The sequence below is a fragment of the Gnatocerus cornutus genome, chromosome 7 (assembly GCF_029298725.1).
Source record: "Gnatocerus cornutus isolate USDA-ARS CGAHR chromosome 7, icGnaCorn1.1, whole genome shotgun sequence".
Classification (NCBI taxonomy): Eukaryota; Metazoa; Arthropoda; class Insecta; order Coleoptera; family Tenebrionidae; genus Gnatocerus; species Gnatocerus cornutus.
The window spans coordinates 11,740,333-11,756,027 of NC_142239.1; the positions used below are offsets into that span (position 1 = coordinate 11,740,333).

General features: G+C 33.2%; 1 protein-coding gene across 1 annotated transcript in view; it reads right to left on the minus strand.

Annotated features, from left to right (window-relative positions):
- Positions 1 to 6,515: 6,515 nt before the first annotated feature.
- Positions 6,516 to 15,695, minus strand: part of LOC148171015 (histone-lysine N-methyltransferase PRDM16-like) — a 34,427-nt gene continuing 25,247 nt past the window's right edge. The window contains exon 2 of the mRNA XM_088040670.1: positions 6,516 to 12,002. Within this exon, the coding sequence (XP_087896796.1) occupies positions 10,697 to 11,983 (1,287 nt within the window). The 5' untranslated portion in view covers positions 11,984 to 12,002 and the 3' untranslated portion in view covers positions 6,516 to 10,696. The remainder of the gene's footprint in view (positions 12,003 to 15,695) is intronic.

A 15,695-nucleotide genomic window follows, 5' to 3' on the forward strand; every position in this document is an offset into this window, starting at 1 on the left:
GATTTATTAATAAAATTGTACAATTTGTTAATTTTAATTACCGTTATGGGCTCTAATTTTATTAAATTAATTAAGTAAGACTTAATTTTAGCCCTCAAAACCGACAAATTTTTATATGAATGTTAGAACTGATTCCATTTAATTTAAAATACCTAATCAATTTCCTTTAATTAAATAATTCGTTTCAATTTAACTAATTTTCTGAGAATTAAAGATAAAGAATCCGGAAAGACAACGGAAATGCAGATTTTACATTAAACTTCAAATAAAATAATTAAGTGCAATTATTGCCATTGGTTCTAATTTTACAAAAGTAATTAATTGCTACTTTATTCTAATAAATTCGTAAATTCTACAATCAATTAGATTTTACATTTTTTAAGTCTTTAATTCTTTTAGATTTGGTATTTAAATTTATTTAAGATCTTTCTTAGAATTTTTAAATTCTTTTTGAGGTATATTTTTTAAGATTTTTCTTAAATTCCCCCTCAATTCTGTTGGATTCAAAAATTTCTTTTTAAATTTTTCTTAGATTGTCTGCAGATTTGCTGAATTTCTTAAGATTTGGTCTAATTCTCCTTAGATTTTCTTCAATCTATTAAAATTTAGTAGGATTTTACATTAATTTTCTCTATCTTCCAATTCTTTTTAGATCTTCTTGAGTCTGTTTAGATTTTGATCTCTATTTTATTATTATTTTTAGATTATTTTTTAAGTCTCTATAATTTTTTTTACTTTGTAGATTCTGTTTGTATTGTCTTTAAATTCTTAGAGCTTTTTTAAATTTTCTTTCAATAATAATTGTTCTCAAATTCTATTTTTTCTTAATTTTTTTCTATATTCGTTCCAGATTGTCTAAATAAATAATCTTCCAATTGGTGTAAAAATTTTATAGATTTTGCTTGGATTTCCTAAATTTTTTTAGTTTTTAATGTTTTTTTAGAACCTCTTAAGTCTGCTTAGATTTTTCTAAACTTCTCAAATTGTGTGTATTTTTCGTCTTTTTGTGGTTTCTTTCTACGTAGATTTTTTTTAGATCTTCTACATTTCTTAGAATTTGTCCTGAAATTCTTCTTTAATTCTTCTTTATATTCTCTGCATTTTTTCTAGATCTTCTTTAGTTTTGGTAGATTTTTTTAAAACTTTTCTTATATTTTTTTTTATTCTTTTTTAATATTAAAATTCAAAATTTTAATAATTTTATTAAATTTTTTAATATTAAGTTTTGTAATTTCAGGTTTTACGTTTCTTCATTTTTGGTTTTTATTTCAAAATATTTAAGTAAAACTTTTGATTGATTTTAAAATTCTAACTTTCCAAATTCTTAGCTAATAACTTTCGAAGACAGAAAAATACTCCAAAAAACGAAGGGAAAATGAGTGAAAACAGAAAGATATAAGAAGAAAAAGAAAATTGCGCCAACATGTTTAAAGAAAAAATGAAAACCTCTTCATAAAGACAACCAGAAGCAGTATAGAAGCAAATAAAAGGACGTAATAGGAAAAATTGGAAAGAAAAGTTCTTCGTGTACTTAATTTTAAATTCTTTTTTGGAAGTCTTTTTAGATACTTTTTAAATTTTTTTAAATAGTTTTTTAGCTTCCTCTTTGTCTTCCTTTTTTATTTTCTTTTTTTTTTCGGAACTCTTTCAATTTATTAATTTTTGCTTAAATTTCTCTTTCAAGTCGTCAAAAAACTGCCAAAAAAAACTTAGAATTAGAAATAATTTGATTTGAATCACAAGGCATAAGTGTTGTCTCCGACTCAACGGATAAAATAAATCGCTTCTGCCTCTTGTTTCATAAATAACTATTTTAGATTATTCTTTAGATTTATTAGGTACGTTGGAGCGATGGGCAAAGGAGTGGCAGCGCCTCGACAAACTCTTCCTTTTTCAGTAGATCTCCAACCTCGAACTGTCAAAAGTGCACTGGTTTTCAAAGCCTACTTTGACGTCGTTTAACTTACCTTTGATCCTTCGCCAACTTTTGATTGTTTTTGGTAAAACGGTAAATGAAAGAAGACGTTCAAATTGCATGTTTTATTAATAATATAATTACATTTAAAAAAGTACAAATATACAGATTAAATATCATTGCATTACACCAAATTTATACACACCATTTCGTTGGCCCCAATATGTACAATTGTAACAAATTGACTAAAATGGCCGCTTCGTGCGAACAATTTCTCAAAAAACTTGGTAACCATCATTGACTAAAAACTCTAATTAAAAGAAAAACATTTCGTTAAAATTTATGGCTTATTACAGTTTGAACTCATTCAAGTCTTGTATAGAATTGTACAAAAAAAAAAAACAAATAATTTACAAATCGTTCGACTAAACTAGTTTACAACTAAAGGTAACTAAAACGCAATTGCACTTAAATAAAACTTCTCTATATAGGAACACAACAATAAAAAAAAATGCAGAAATAGGAAAAAATTAGTTTCAACTTATTCTTAGGTTAGGATCTGTGCAGTTACATTAGTTGGGTGCACACTAACGATGATACATTGCTACAAGAATAAAAGTAACATAAAAAGGAACAAATTGTTGTTAAATACTGATTCGAAAAACGAGAGATCACGACAATCACTGAAAATTTCCGCGAGGGAGCAACTCGTACGAAATAAACCCATAAAAATAATAATAAAGATAAATCTGGTACGTCGCAGCCATGTACGTCCGTTTCTCAGTAGGCGTGAATGTGTTTCCTTATGACCTTATTTGCATCACAAAAGCCGTGTTAAGAAAAATTGAGAAATTTGCGAGACGTTTCGACTCTCGCATGCGATCTTCATTTCGATAACTCGCCGCCGTCTAGATCACTGTTAAATAAAAGTTATTTAATCCGGTCGGCGCTTATCGCACCATCGCATTCTGCATTCGCCTACGAAGATTGATCTCGGTAGGCATGTGTTATCTGACATTTGCGCATCGGAGGCCCATCCCTCGCAGGAATGTGTAATTTTAAACGGTGGGCCTTCGAGTTCAAGGATTGACAACGCCTAAATGTCAAACGGGGATTCGTTGGCGCGTGCGGTACAACCAAAATGTCAACGACGTTGTTTATTCATGAAATCATCAATTAAATAAAAGTGTGATCGCACAGATTGAGGACGAATTCAGTATGCTAGTGCCGGCGCCGTCGTTTCACCGAATCTCCCCGGAGATTTTAACGGTAGATTAGACGGCGAAACGTCCAGGAACAAGATCGCAGATACCGCTGAAACAAATGGCAGATTAAATATTAATTCCGCGATAAGCTCTTAAAGTTAATCTGCGTGAAATAGCTACAACACATTTATGTTAATTCGAACCGAACATAACCATTGTTGAAGATTTATGAGCTCTTGTAGCACAAAAACTCGTTTAGGAGGAATTGAATTTCTCGACGTTAAAAGTGAAACTGTCACTTAATTACAAGAAAAATTCATAAAATTATTATTTATAGCGAAAGAAAGTCGCTCCAATTTGATGAAAGTGCGATCTCTAAACGGTCTAAAAAGACAAAAGATGGTTTCATGGGCGTCGCCCGCTATGCAAATCGCACCCGCTCGCGGCGATTTTTTTCAATTAATTTCGAATTCTTCAAGGACTACCGTGTTAGAACCAGTGGCGTGCCGTTACCGTTTTTCCCCGAAGATGAGTCCTGAGAGAAAGTGTGCTTTCACGACGAAATTTCATTAAAACAGGAAGCATCAATCAGGCACTTAACAAGTTTTCGGTGCAGTTCTTGTTGATGACCGCACGTCGAAACTTTATGGTAATGACAGATGATGCGGAGAAATCAAGTTAAAAGAACATTAGTGATGAATGATGGCATTGTGCGAAAACAACTTGGACAATTAGGATTTTTCGAAGCATCGATGGCATGTAATCGAAGATGACATGGATTGGTGTCGTGGGGAAAGGCTGAATAAATAATGGATTGTTATGTGGTGTCATTAGTAGCGTCTAGAAGCAATTACAGAGATGATGAGGTGTTGGGATACTGAAGAAGCGGATAATACGTTGATGAGGACATTAAAGTCGCAACTGAGGCTTATTATGCGCGTGTTTTAACGAGAGGGAAGATGAGAAGGCGGCGTACAAAGAGAAACTTATGAAATAAAACAGCAAGGAAAAATTGTTGAAAAACAGATCAGATATAGTTGAGGTTTGTCTTTAGGTTTGGCATCGAAGACTCCGTATTGCATACAGAACAAAAATCTTTAGGTTTACATTAGGTTTCTCACCTAGGTAGGTATTCAATTTTTTGAGTTGACTTTAGGTTTTTAAAATACTTCATTTTTACATTAGGCTTTCTAGGTTTGTCAAATTTCAAACACTTAAAATAAAATAGATGATCAAAGTTCTTGGCTTTTAGTTTGACGCGATGTCAGATACACAAAATCTCAAAACAAATTTCATAAAGTTTTACAGAAATTGGTCAATTTTTACAAGTTGGCTTTAAGTTTTCACCTTAATAATCCATTGTTCTTTATATTTACATTAGGCTTTTTAGGTTTGTCAAATTTCATACAGTAAAATAGTATTTTTAACAAAATTCTGGACTATAGTTTTGACATAATAACAGATTTACGAAATCTCAAAATAATTGTCAGGTTTACATTAGGTTTTGCAGTTATATTGATCAATTTCTTTGAGTTGGTTTAAGTTTTCACCATAGCTCTTCATTTTTACATTAGGTTTTCTAGGTTTGTGTAATTTCATACACCTATAATTAAATAGTACGTCAAACTTCTAGGTTTTTGGAGTCTCAGATTCACAAAATTTCAATACAAACATCAGGTTTACATTAGGTTGTGCAGTTATTTGTCAATACCTTTTAGTTGGAATTAGGTTTTTGCCATATTTACATTAGGTTTTCTGGGTTTGTCCAATTTTATACAATTTTAGTATTTTAGTGTCACGCAATGTCAGGTTTTCATTAGGTTTTCCAGTTTCGGTTTTAGGTGATCACACAGTTTTTGATTTTTTACATTAGACTTTCAAAGCTTGGCTAATTTTATTCATTTTTTATAATAATATGTTTAATTTCTAGGTTTTTGTATTTTCATATATTAGACTTCCATTTCTATCAAATTCAAGCAATGTCAGGTTTACATTAGGTTTTGCAACTACCAATTTCACCCAGTTTACTTCAAGTTTATGTTCAGTTAAATCATATTTCTTACATCAGGCTTTTAGGGTCGGTTCGATTTTATCAATTTTAAGATTCAGTTTGTGCACAACCCTAATGTAAAAAATGTGTTGAATGGAATGTAAACAAAAGCTGGTAGAAACTTCATTATAAGCCTGTAATTTTTGTAGAATGTCTGAAATTGCAAACCTAATGTAAAACACCTCAACCGACAACCTGAAACCTTTTGTAATAATTAATTAAATTAAAACTGGGAATTGACATTTTCCAAAAAGTTTGACATTACAAATTTAGTGCTTGAGGTTAACTTGACGAATTTTGGAATCCTAGTGTAAGCCTACTTGTTGTCTAATTCACTTTGTGGTTAATTTAAAATAACATTTCAAACCTAATAAGCCTTATTTCGTTGTACGATTTTTAGGTTTTGCTACTGCATTTTCAGGTATTCTAGGTTTTAATACGTAGCTCAATGCAAAATAAAAAGAAAATATTTAAGTCTGATAAAGTATAATTGAAGAAAAAAGGAAAAATAAGAATTAAAAGAAAGATACAGAAAAGAGTTAAGAAAAGATATATGAAGAAAAAGAATGAAAAGGAATAAATTGAAATTAAAATTGAAAAAAAACATCTAAAGAAAAAAGTAGAAAAGCTCTGAAATAAAGTGAAAAAAATAAGATAGAAGTAATAGAAAAATATGACAGTAAAGAAGAATTAAAAAAGAAAAAACTAAAAGGAAAGGAAAAAGTAGAAACAACAGATAAGAAAACAATAGCGGGTGCTTCTAGGTTTTCACTTTCTAGGCTTTAGGCTTATCATCCATTATAAGGCTTTATTTTTTCAATTTTTTATGGTTTAGAATTGTTATTTTTACTTTGTTTAAAATTCAATGGTTTTCAAAATTTTCTAGAATTTTTAGAAACTTTTTTTGTATTTAGATTTTGGAGTTTTCCATTGCTATTTTTGCGATTGCACCTTTAGATGAAGGTAATTGAAAAGAAATTGAAAGGAAAATAAAATAGAAGAAAGTAGAAAGGAAAAAATTGAAGTAGAAAGAGTAAATGAGTGAAATAAGAACACAAGAGAATCAAAATATGTGTAGAGAAAAAAAAAAGAAAAATTCTTAAAGAAAAGCGCATAGAGTTAAATAGAAAGAACAGAAACAAAAGGAAAATAGAAGTGTCTTGCTAAATAAGAATGAAAGAAGGAAAATAGAAAACTAAAGATAATAGTGCGTACATTGAAATGACAATAGGTACAGAATAAAGAAGGAACATGGTGAAAATAGCAATAGAAAGAACAGAAAGAAAAAAGTATAAAAAGAACAAGAATATTATGAATTCTAAGAACAGAGATGAAAATGTGTGGAAAAAAATGTGAGGTTGAAACAGGAAAAGAGAAATTATAAAAGAAGTTAAGAAATTTAAGTCAAATAGCTTCAAAATTGGTCTCTATTTAACTACTTTTCTAGGAAGAGAAGCTAAAAGTGAAAATGAGCGGATAAAAAGTGAAACAGAATGAAAAAGTTGCGATAAGAACTAGCATCGGGAAAGTGATGTGAGCGAACAGATAGAATAAGTAGAGATTAGAGAAAGTAATTAATATTAGGTGCAACTAGATAAAGATTACTAAAAAAACCGACACTTGACAAGAAGTAAACGAAAGTAATTACGCTCAAGCGAACTAAGAAAAGTGCAACCCGAAAAGCTTCTCCCATTTTTCCATTGAACCGTTCTTCGTTATTTATCGCCGAGTGTAAAGCAGCCTGTTATTCTTTCAAAATAGATTTATCTATGTGGAATCTCTGCAAGCGTATCGTTTACGAAGTGAGTTAAAGAGATGCCTGGAGGCTTGGACGCTGTTAGTTCCACCCACTTCCTCGCCGAGCAGAAACTGAACTAGTTTGAATTTTATTCCACTCATCTCGTGAGATGACCTCATGGAAAATGCAGAAGCAGATGGTCGCGAAAAACTATCGAAAGAGAGAAAGTTAAGACGAGAGGGTAACGATGCGGAAAATGAACAGGGCGTGACAACTTGAGGGAAAGAAAAATATTCAGAAAGAACGAAAAAATCAGCCCGAGGCAAGATCGGGCGAGCACCTTGCCCCCATTTTCCAGTTCCGCCACTGAGGGTTTGGAAGAAGAACCGTTGAAAGAACATGTTTTCGCTCAAAGCTATAAATATAGACATTTATTTGATTAAAGCCATTATCTCGATTCGGAATTGTTGTAGCAACACGAGGAACATGTCTTAGATTATTGGAGATTAGAGCCGCTCCAGGGCCGTATTAAAATGACCGTCATTGTAACGTTACTTCCATGGCTTGCCCATAACTCCATATTTTCCGAGTCATAAATCGACGCAAAAAAACTCAAAATTTATGGAATATATGAAACGCTTTTACATTGTGAAGCGTTCTTGACATCCGTTCCCATCCGATACGCATCTTTCCAATAACTGGTTTACGAAAAAAAAATTGAGCGCGACAGAACCGATTTTCCGCGTCAAAACTTTCTCGCTCGAATCAATCAATTAGGAAAATGACGTGATTTACTTTAAAATATTCAGAGAGTGGTAATTTGTGTCTCAACTATCGCGTTTAATTGCTTACGTTTATGGCTAATTCTCGTGTTAATTTCCGTTCTTAATTAAGACTGGTTGTGGATTGAAGGGACGTTTCCTGATGGCTTTTCCGAAAATCGAGGACGTCTGCCGCCTTCGGATATGCTTAGATTACATTAGGCTTTCTAGGCTTGTCCATGTTTATACAGTTTTAGTTTCACGCGATGTCAGGTTTACATTAGGTGTCGCTGTTTTACATTCAGGCTTTTACCATGGTAATACACAATTCCTGACATTTTACATTAGGTTTTCAAGGCTTGTCGAATTTCATTCGTGTTTCTAGGTTTGAGGTTTACTTATATTGGACTTCTACTTCCAAGAAGTCCAAACGATGTCGGATCTATACATTTGCAAAACAGGTTTACATTAGGTTTACCAACTATCAGATTTTCTCACTTTACTTTAAGTTTTCATTCAGTTAATTCAGGCTTTCTAGGTTTGTCAAATTTCTAGTACGTCAAACATACATTACATTAGGTTTTGCAGTTATTTGTCAACAGCGTTCAGTTGGCTTTAGGTTTTTGCCACTTTTACATTAGGCTTTCTAGGTTTGTCTAATATACAGTTTTAGTTTCAGTTTAGGTTTACATTACGTTTCGCAGTTTCGGATTTAGGTTTTCGCCATAGTAACGCACAGATTTAGGTTTTTACATTAGGCTTTCAAGATTCGTACAAATTTATTTTAATTTTCATTCGACAAGTTGTATGTAACGATGTACAGATTTTCAAAACAGGGCATTTTTACAGCTTTCTAAGCTTATCTAATTTGTTACAGTTGTAAGGAAATATACGTCAAATTTCTAGGTTTTGAATAAAAGGAAATGTCAGATTTACTTAACCACAAAATAAATTTTATTAGGTTTATGCTAGGTTGTACAGCTATTTGTCGATTTCTACAACTTTTCTTTAGGTTCTCACGATGGATTTTCATATTTACATTTGGCGGTTCAGATTTGTTTAAGTTCATACAATTATAATAAAATAGTAATTATATCAAACTTTCAGGCTTGTTAGGTTTGGCGCGATATCAGATTCATAGAATCTCAAAACAAGTGTCAGGTTTACGTTAGGTTTGACAGTTATTGATTGGTTTTAGGCTTTCACCTTAGTTATGTATCGTTCTTCATTTACATTAGGCCTTTTAGGTTTGTCTAATTTCATACAGTAAAATAGTAATTTAGTCAAACTTCTAGGCTTTAGGTTTGACACAAAAACAAATTTACAAAATCTCAAAATAAATAACAGGTTTACATTAGGTTTTGTAGTTATTGATCAATTTATATGAGTCGGCTTTAGGTTTTCACCATAACTCTTCATTTTTACATTAGGTTTTCTAGGTTTGTCTAATTTCATACACCTATAATAAAATAATAAGTCAAACTTTTACGTTTTTGGTTTGACTGGGTCATATATTAAAAAAATTTCAATACGAACATTAGGTTTTGCAGTTATTTGTCAAAAACTTTTAGTTAACTTTAGATTTTTGCCATTTTTACATTAGGTTTTCTGGGTTTGTCCAATTTTTTACAATTTTAGTGTCACGCAATGTCAGGTTTTTATTAGCACTCCCAGTTTCGGTTTTAGGTGATCTCACAGTTCTTGATTTTTTACATTAGGCTTTCAAAGCTTGCGTAATTTTATTCATTTTTTATAATAATATGTCAAATTTCTAGATTTTTTTTGATTTTCTTATATTAGACTTCTACTTTCAGCAAGTTCAAACGATAGCAGGTTTATATTAGGTTTTAAATCGTCCAATTTCTCCTAGTTTACTTTAAGGTTTTATTTAGTTAATTCACATTTCTTACATCAGGCTTTCAAGATTTGTTCCATTTTATCTATTTCAAGTTTTAGTTTGGGCGAAGCCTAATGTAAAGTCTAATGTAAAAAAGTGTTTAGCGGGATGTGACAAAAGCTTGTAGAAACTTCACTTTCGCCTGACATTTCTGCAGAATGCAAACCTAATGCAAAATACCTCAATTAGCATCCTAAAACCTCGTGTAAAAATTTTAAAACTTGAATTAAAAACCGGACATTTTTCTAAAGGTTTGACATTACAAAATTAGTGTTTTAGGTTAAATTGGCTAATTAAGGAAACCTAGTTTAAAGAACGGCCTTTATTGAAGCCTGGTTGATATACTTTACATTAGGTTTAGCAACTGCCAATTTCTCTGTTGTTTTCAATTCAGTTAATCAATATTTCTCACATTAGGCTTCCATGGTTTGTTTTATTTGTTCGGACCTGTCAGGTTTAAATTGTTTCAGGTTTCACACGCCTATTTTGTGCACAAGCCTAAAATAAAAATGCATTTTGTGGAATGTCTAAAATTGTAAACCTAATGTAAAGCCCGCAATTGCAACCTAAAACCTTTTGTAAGAAGTTTAGGTTGTGAATTGCGGGCCGTTCCCTCCTCGCTTTTCGGAAAATCGAGGACGTCTGCCGCCTTCGGGTCGACGAGTTTCGTGTTTCTGATGGATATCGCGTAGATTAATGGTTCGGTGAAGACAAGGACGAAAGAAAAATGGTTTGTTGGATGATTAATCGTTGATAGGAAAGATTAGCGAAGCGACGATCCAAGCCCACGAAGAAGCGGACGTAAGTCAACAACACCTTCAATAACGTCAATAATTTATTCGTTTCCCGAAACATTGTTGTGACACGCATTGCGTGTCCAACTTCTCCAATAAATTTCGAAACGTCCAAAGCTGCTCCCAAACAAATTAGGATATAAAAGTCCGCCTAAAATACGGCGTCATCTTTTGATTTAATTGGTCTCTCTGGCTAAATTGCGTCAGTGTGAGCAAGATGAACAACAATTTGGTTTTGTAACACGTATAATCACAATCTGAGTGGAGTACCACGTGAGCTTTCGATAAATAACAATCAGATTTGTACCAAGTTCACCACCTTTATCACAATTTACCTCAAGTGTTGTTGTTGGCGTCTTCATCCGTCTTACCACTCTCCTCGTTCTTCTCCTGGTTCTTCTCCTCCTCGTCCTTCTCCGAGCTGCTCGACGAGAAGTTGTCTTTGTCGGAGAAGTACGACGAGTCTCGTTTCGCGTCATCCGGAGTTTTGTCTTGGTTGGGACCGTCGAAGAGTTTCGGGAGATTAATTGGGAAGTTGGGCTTGGGAGGTTGGAGGTGCTGGAGCAGCCTCCCGTCGGTCACCTTCCCCATAAAGGAACGGATCTCCTCGAAGTAGGACTCTTCGCTCATGTTCCTGGGCATGGTGCGTCGCTGGAGGTTCCGTTCGTCGAGTATCGTCGGACCATCAGCCTCGTGCTTCTTCAGGTGTCTGTCTAGGTTGGTCTGTTGGCCGAAGCAGCGCTCGCACAATGGACATTTGAAGGGTTTTTCTTTGTTGTGGATGTTCCTCACGTGTCGCTGGAGGTTACTCGAGATGCTAAAGGAGCGTTCACAGTACCGGCACTTGTAGGGTTGTTCTCCCGTGTGTGTCCGCAAGTGTCTCGTCAAGTTCGCAGAGCGCGGAAACACTTTACCACAGAATTTACAAGCGTATCTATCCTTCATTTTACCACCGGCAGCGTCGAAGACTTTGGGAGTTTGCGGCGATTGGTTTCTCAACATGTCGAAAGGAACTTGAGGGATTGGAGGACTGAGGAAGGGGTACCGTTGCGGATACCCCGGAGGAGAACTGGGGTAAGGCAACGGCAACCTCACTTTATCCCCTTGTGCTCTGTACATCGCCTCCAACATCATGGGGTGGATGGGCTGCGGAGGAAACAACATCCCCGGATACCCCGGAATTTGCGGACTAAACCCTTTAGGTCCCTCATCAACCACCACATCATCCTTATCACTATTTACACTAACAGCAGGCGAGATCAAGTTCCTATTCTCATCCTCCACCTGTCGCCGGATGATCATCAACGACAACTTCTTATGCTCCACTCGCAGATCCAGCGGCTGCTCGTCCGCGTCTTGGGGTCCCGGAGGAGGGCGTCCGGCCGGAGACATATGGGGACCCGGAGAACGCGTGTTTCTGGATAAATCAAACGGCATCTCGTCACCTGGAGGAACTCGCACGGAAAGGGGATAAACGGCCGCTTGCTTCGGCGAACTGTGACCTCCAGATGCCACCAACATCTTGCGGGGGGATGAATCCTTTTCGCGCATGGTGAGGGGGAGGGTGAGGGGCAGCGGGGGCAAATACCGGAGCCAAGGGAGGCCCGTGTCTACCACACTCATGGGAAGTCGGGAGTTCGATCTGCAAAAAAACAGAGTAAAAATTGCGGACTTTTGCAGGGGCGCCGCCGGCGGCCATCACGTCCTCCGTCATAATTAATGGACGATGGGCATCGATACGAACGCCGCATCCATCAAGTTAGCGGTGCTACCAACGAGCGATCCATGTCTTTACTTATGGACGAGGAAATTTGAAGAGAACTTGTTCCCTGTTTATTTCTTCTTGTTGCGACTGATTATATCGTTAGCGCAAGTAATTATGCGGATAGAAAGCTCCAATTGACGGAAAAAAGAACGTAAATTAGTTCACATTTGTACGAAGATTAATTAATTCGAGAATTTTATGTTTTTTTTGATGGCCGTTGAAAACAAATCGCCGATGATTTATCGAAGGTTTGACAGTGAAATCGAGAACTGAAGAGATTTACGACCGCCATAAATTAACGAAATTCGAGCGGCCGTGAAGACTTTTCGGACTGTTCTAAAAAAACTGATGACTTTATCCAGCGTCTGTAAAAGACATGTAAACGCGCTGTTCCAGAGACACTATAGTGTTGTTATCTGGCACATTATGTCTTCTGTGTCACGTCCGAGAGATATGTTCGCCGCAAGAAGCTTTATTTTATTGTGCTGCCGCGACTAAATCTCTGATAATAACGGAAAAGTCTTGGGAACAAAGCTGTCAGATAACGTTTATTGTCTCTTCACACTAGTCGCAGTTTCCTCAAGAACAGCAATTTAAAAATTTTCAGTTTTTTCAACAAAATTTTACAACTTTCGTAATTTTTATCCTAAAGCAGTTACATTTAGAGTCGTTATTACTTTCGATTAGTTTAATAACCGTGCCAAATTACAAAATTTTAGAAAAATAAATGGAATTTTTAGAATTTTTTTTTTCGAAACGATCTAAACATTTTTAATGTTTGCATCAAAATTTCATAACTTTAGCAATTTTGATCTTAAAACAGTAAAATTTGCAGACGTTCAAGTAGTTACTCACTGTGCTTAATTACTAAATTTTAGAACAAGAATTCGAATTTTTTGCATTTTTTTCCTTTGAAACAATCTAAAAATTTTCAGTTTTTTTCACAAAACTATATACCTAACTTTGACAATGTTCTTCCTGAAACAATAAAAAATAAACAGAAGAATTTAGAGTTGTTATTACTTTCGAGTAGTTTAATAACTGTGCCAAATTACAAAATTTTAGAACAAGAAATGAAATTTTTAGATTTTTTTTTTCGGAACGATCTAAAAATTTTCAATTTTTGCATCAAAATTTCATAACTTTGGCAATTTTAATCCTAAAATGGTAAAATTGGCAGACCTTATTACTTTCAAGTAGAATACTCACTGTGCTTAATTAGAAAATTTTAGAAAAAGGAATTTGAATTTTTTGAATTTTTTTCTTTGAAACAATCTAAAAATTTACAGTTTTTTTCACAAAACTATATAACTTTGAGAATTTTCTTCCTAAAACAGTAAAATTCGGAGACGTTATTACTTTCGAGTAGTTTAATATCTGTGCTAAGTTGCAATATTTTAGAACACAAATGTCAATTTTTAGAAATTTTTTATTTGTTAAACGAACAAAAATGATCAACCATTGTATAATTAATTTTGTAACTTTGGCAGTTTCGGTTCTAAAACGGTAAAATTTGGTGGAATTGCTACTTTAGATTTGCTTATTTACTGTGCTAAATTACAAACTTAGCACCATTAGGAGGATTTTTATAATTTTATTTCAGAACCATCTACCTTATAACTTTAGTAATTTTTATCCTAAAACAATTGAATTTAGAGTTGATATTACTTTCGAGTAGTTTAATAACTGTGCCAAATTACAAAATTTTAGAACAAGAAATGGAATTTTTAGATTTTTTTTTCGGAACGATCTAAAAATTTTCAGTTATTTTCACAAAACTATACAACTTTGAGAATTTTCGTCCTAAAACAGTAAAATTCGGAGACGTTATTACTTCCGAGTAGTTTAATAACTGTGCCAAATTATAACATTTGAGAACAAGAAATCGAATTTTTAGAATTTTTTTTTTGAACGATCTAAAAATTTTTAATTTTTGCATCAAAATTTCATAACTTTGGCAATTTTAATCCTAAAACAGTAAAATTTGCAGACGTTATTACCTTCAAGTAGTATACTCACTGTGCTTAATTACAAAATTTTAGAAGAATTCGAATTTTTTGAATTTTTTCCTTTGAAACAATCTAAAAATTTTCAGTTTTTTTCACAAAACTATATAACTTTGACAATGTTCTTCCTGAAACAATAAAAAATAAACAGTTGAATTTAGAGTTGTTATTACTTTCGAGTAGTTTAATAACTGTGCCAAATTACAAAATTTTAGAACAAGAAATGGAATTTTTAGATTTTTTTTCGGAACGATCTAAAAATTTTCAATTTTTGCATCAAAATTTCATAACTTTGGCAATTTTAATCCTAAAACGGTAAAATTGGCAGACGTTATTTCTTTCAGGTAGAATACTCACTGTGCTTAATTAGAAAATTTTAGAAAAAGAAATTTGAATTTTTTGAATTTTTTTCTTTGGAACAATCTAAAAATTTTCAGTTTTTTTCACAAAACTATATAACATTGACAATTTTCTTCCTAAAACAGTAAAATTCGGAGACGTTATTACTTCCGAGTAGTTTAATATCTGTGCCAAGTTGCCGAACAAAAATCATCAACAACCCCATTGTCTAATTAATTTTGTAACTTTGGCAGTTTCGGTTCTAAAACGGTAAAATTTGGTGGAATTACTACTTTAGATTTGCTTATTTACTGTGCTAAATTACAAACTTAGCACCATTAGGAGGATTTTTATAATTTTATTTCAGAACCATCTACCTTATAACTTTAGTAATTTTTATCCTAAAACAATTGAATTTAGAGTTGTTATTACTTTCGAGTAGTTTAATAACTGTGCCAAATTACAAAATTTTAGAACAAGAAATGGAATTTTTAGAATTTTTTTTTCGGAACGATCTAAAAATTTTCAGTTTTTTTCACAAAACTATATAACTTTGAGAATTTTCGTCCTAAAACAGTAAAATTCGGAGACGTTACTACTTTCAGGTAGAATACTCACTGTGCTTAATTAGAAAATTTTAGAAAAAGAAATTTGAATTTTTTGAATTTATTTCTTTGAAACAATCTAAAAATTTTCAGCTTTTTATACAAAACTATATAACATTAACAATTTTCTTCCTAAAACAGTAAAATTCGGAGACGTTATTACTTCCGAGTAGTTTAATATCTGTGCCAAGTTGCAATATTTTAGAACACGAATGTTAATTATTAGAAATTTTTATTTGTTAAACGAACAAAAATCATCAACCATTGTCTAATTAATTTTGTAACTTTGGCAGTTTCGGTTCTAAAACGGTAAAATTTGGTGGAATTACTACTTTATATTTGCTTATTTACTGTGCTAAATTACAAACGTATGGCACCACTAGGAGGATTTTTATAATTTTATTTCAGAACCATCTAACTTCTCTAAAAGTTTTGGAAATTCTAAGATTTCTTGATATTGTCTACTTCGATTTTGTGAGGATTCCTTGATGTTCCTGCATGTCATCGGGATCTGTAAAAGACAAGTAAACGCGCTGTTCCAGAGACACTATAGTGTTGTTATCTGGCACATTATGTCTTCTGTGTCACGTCCGAGAAGAAGCTTTATTTTATTGTGCTGC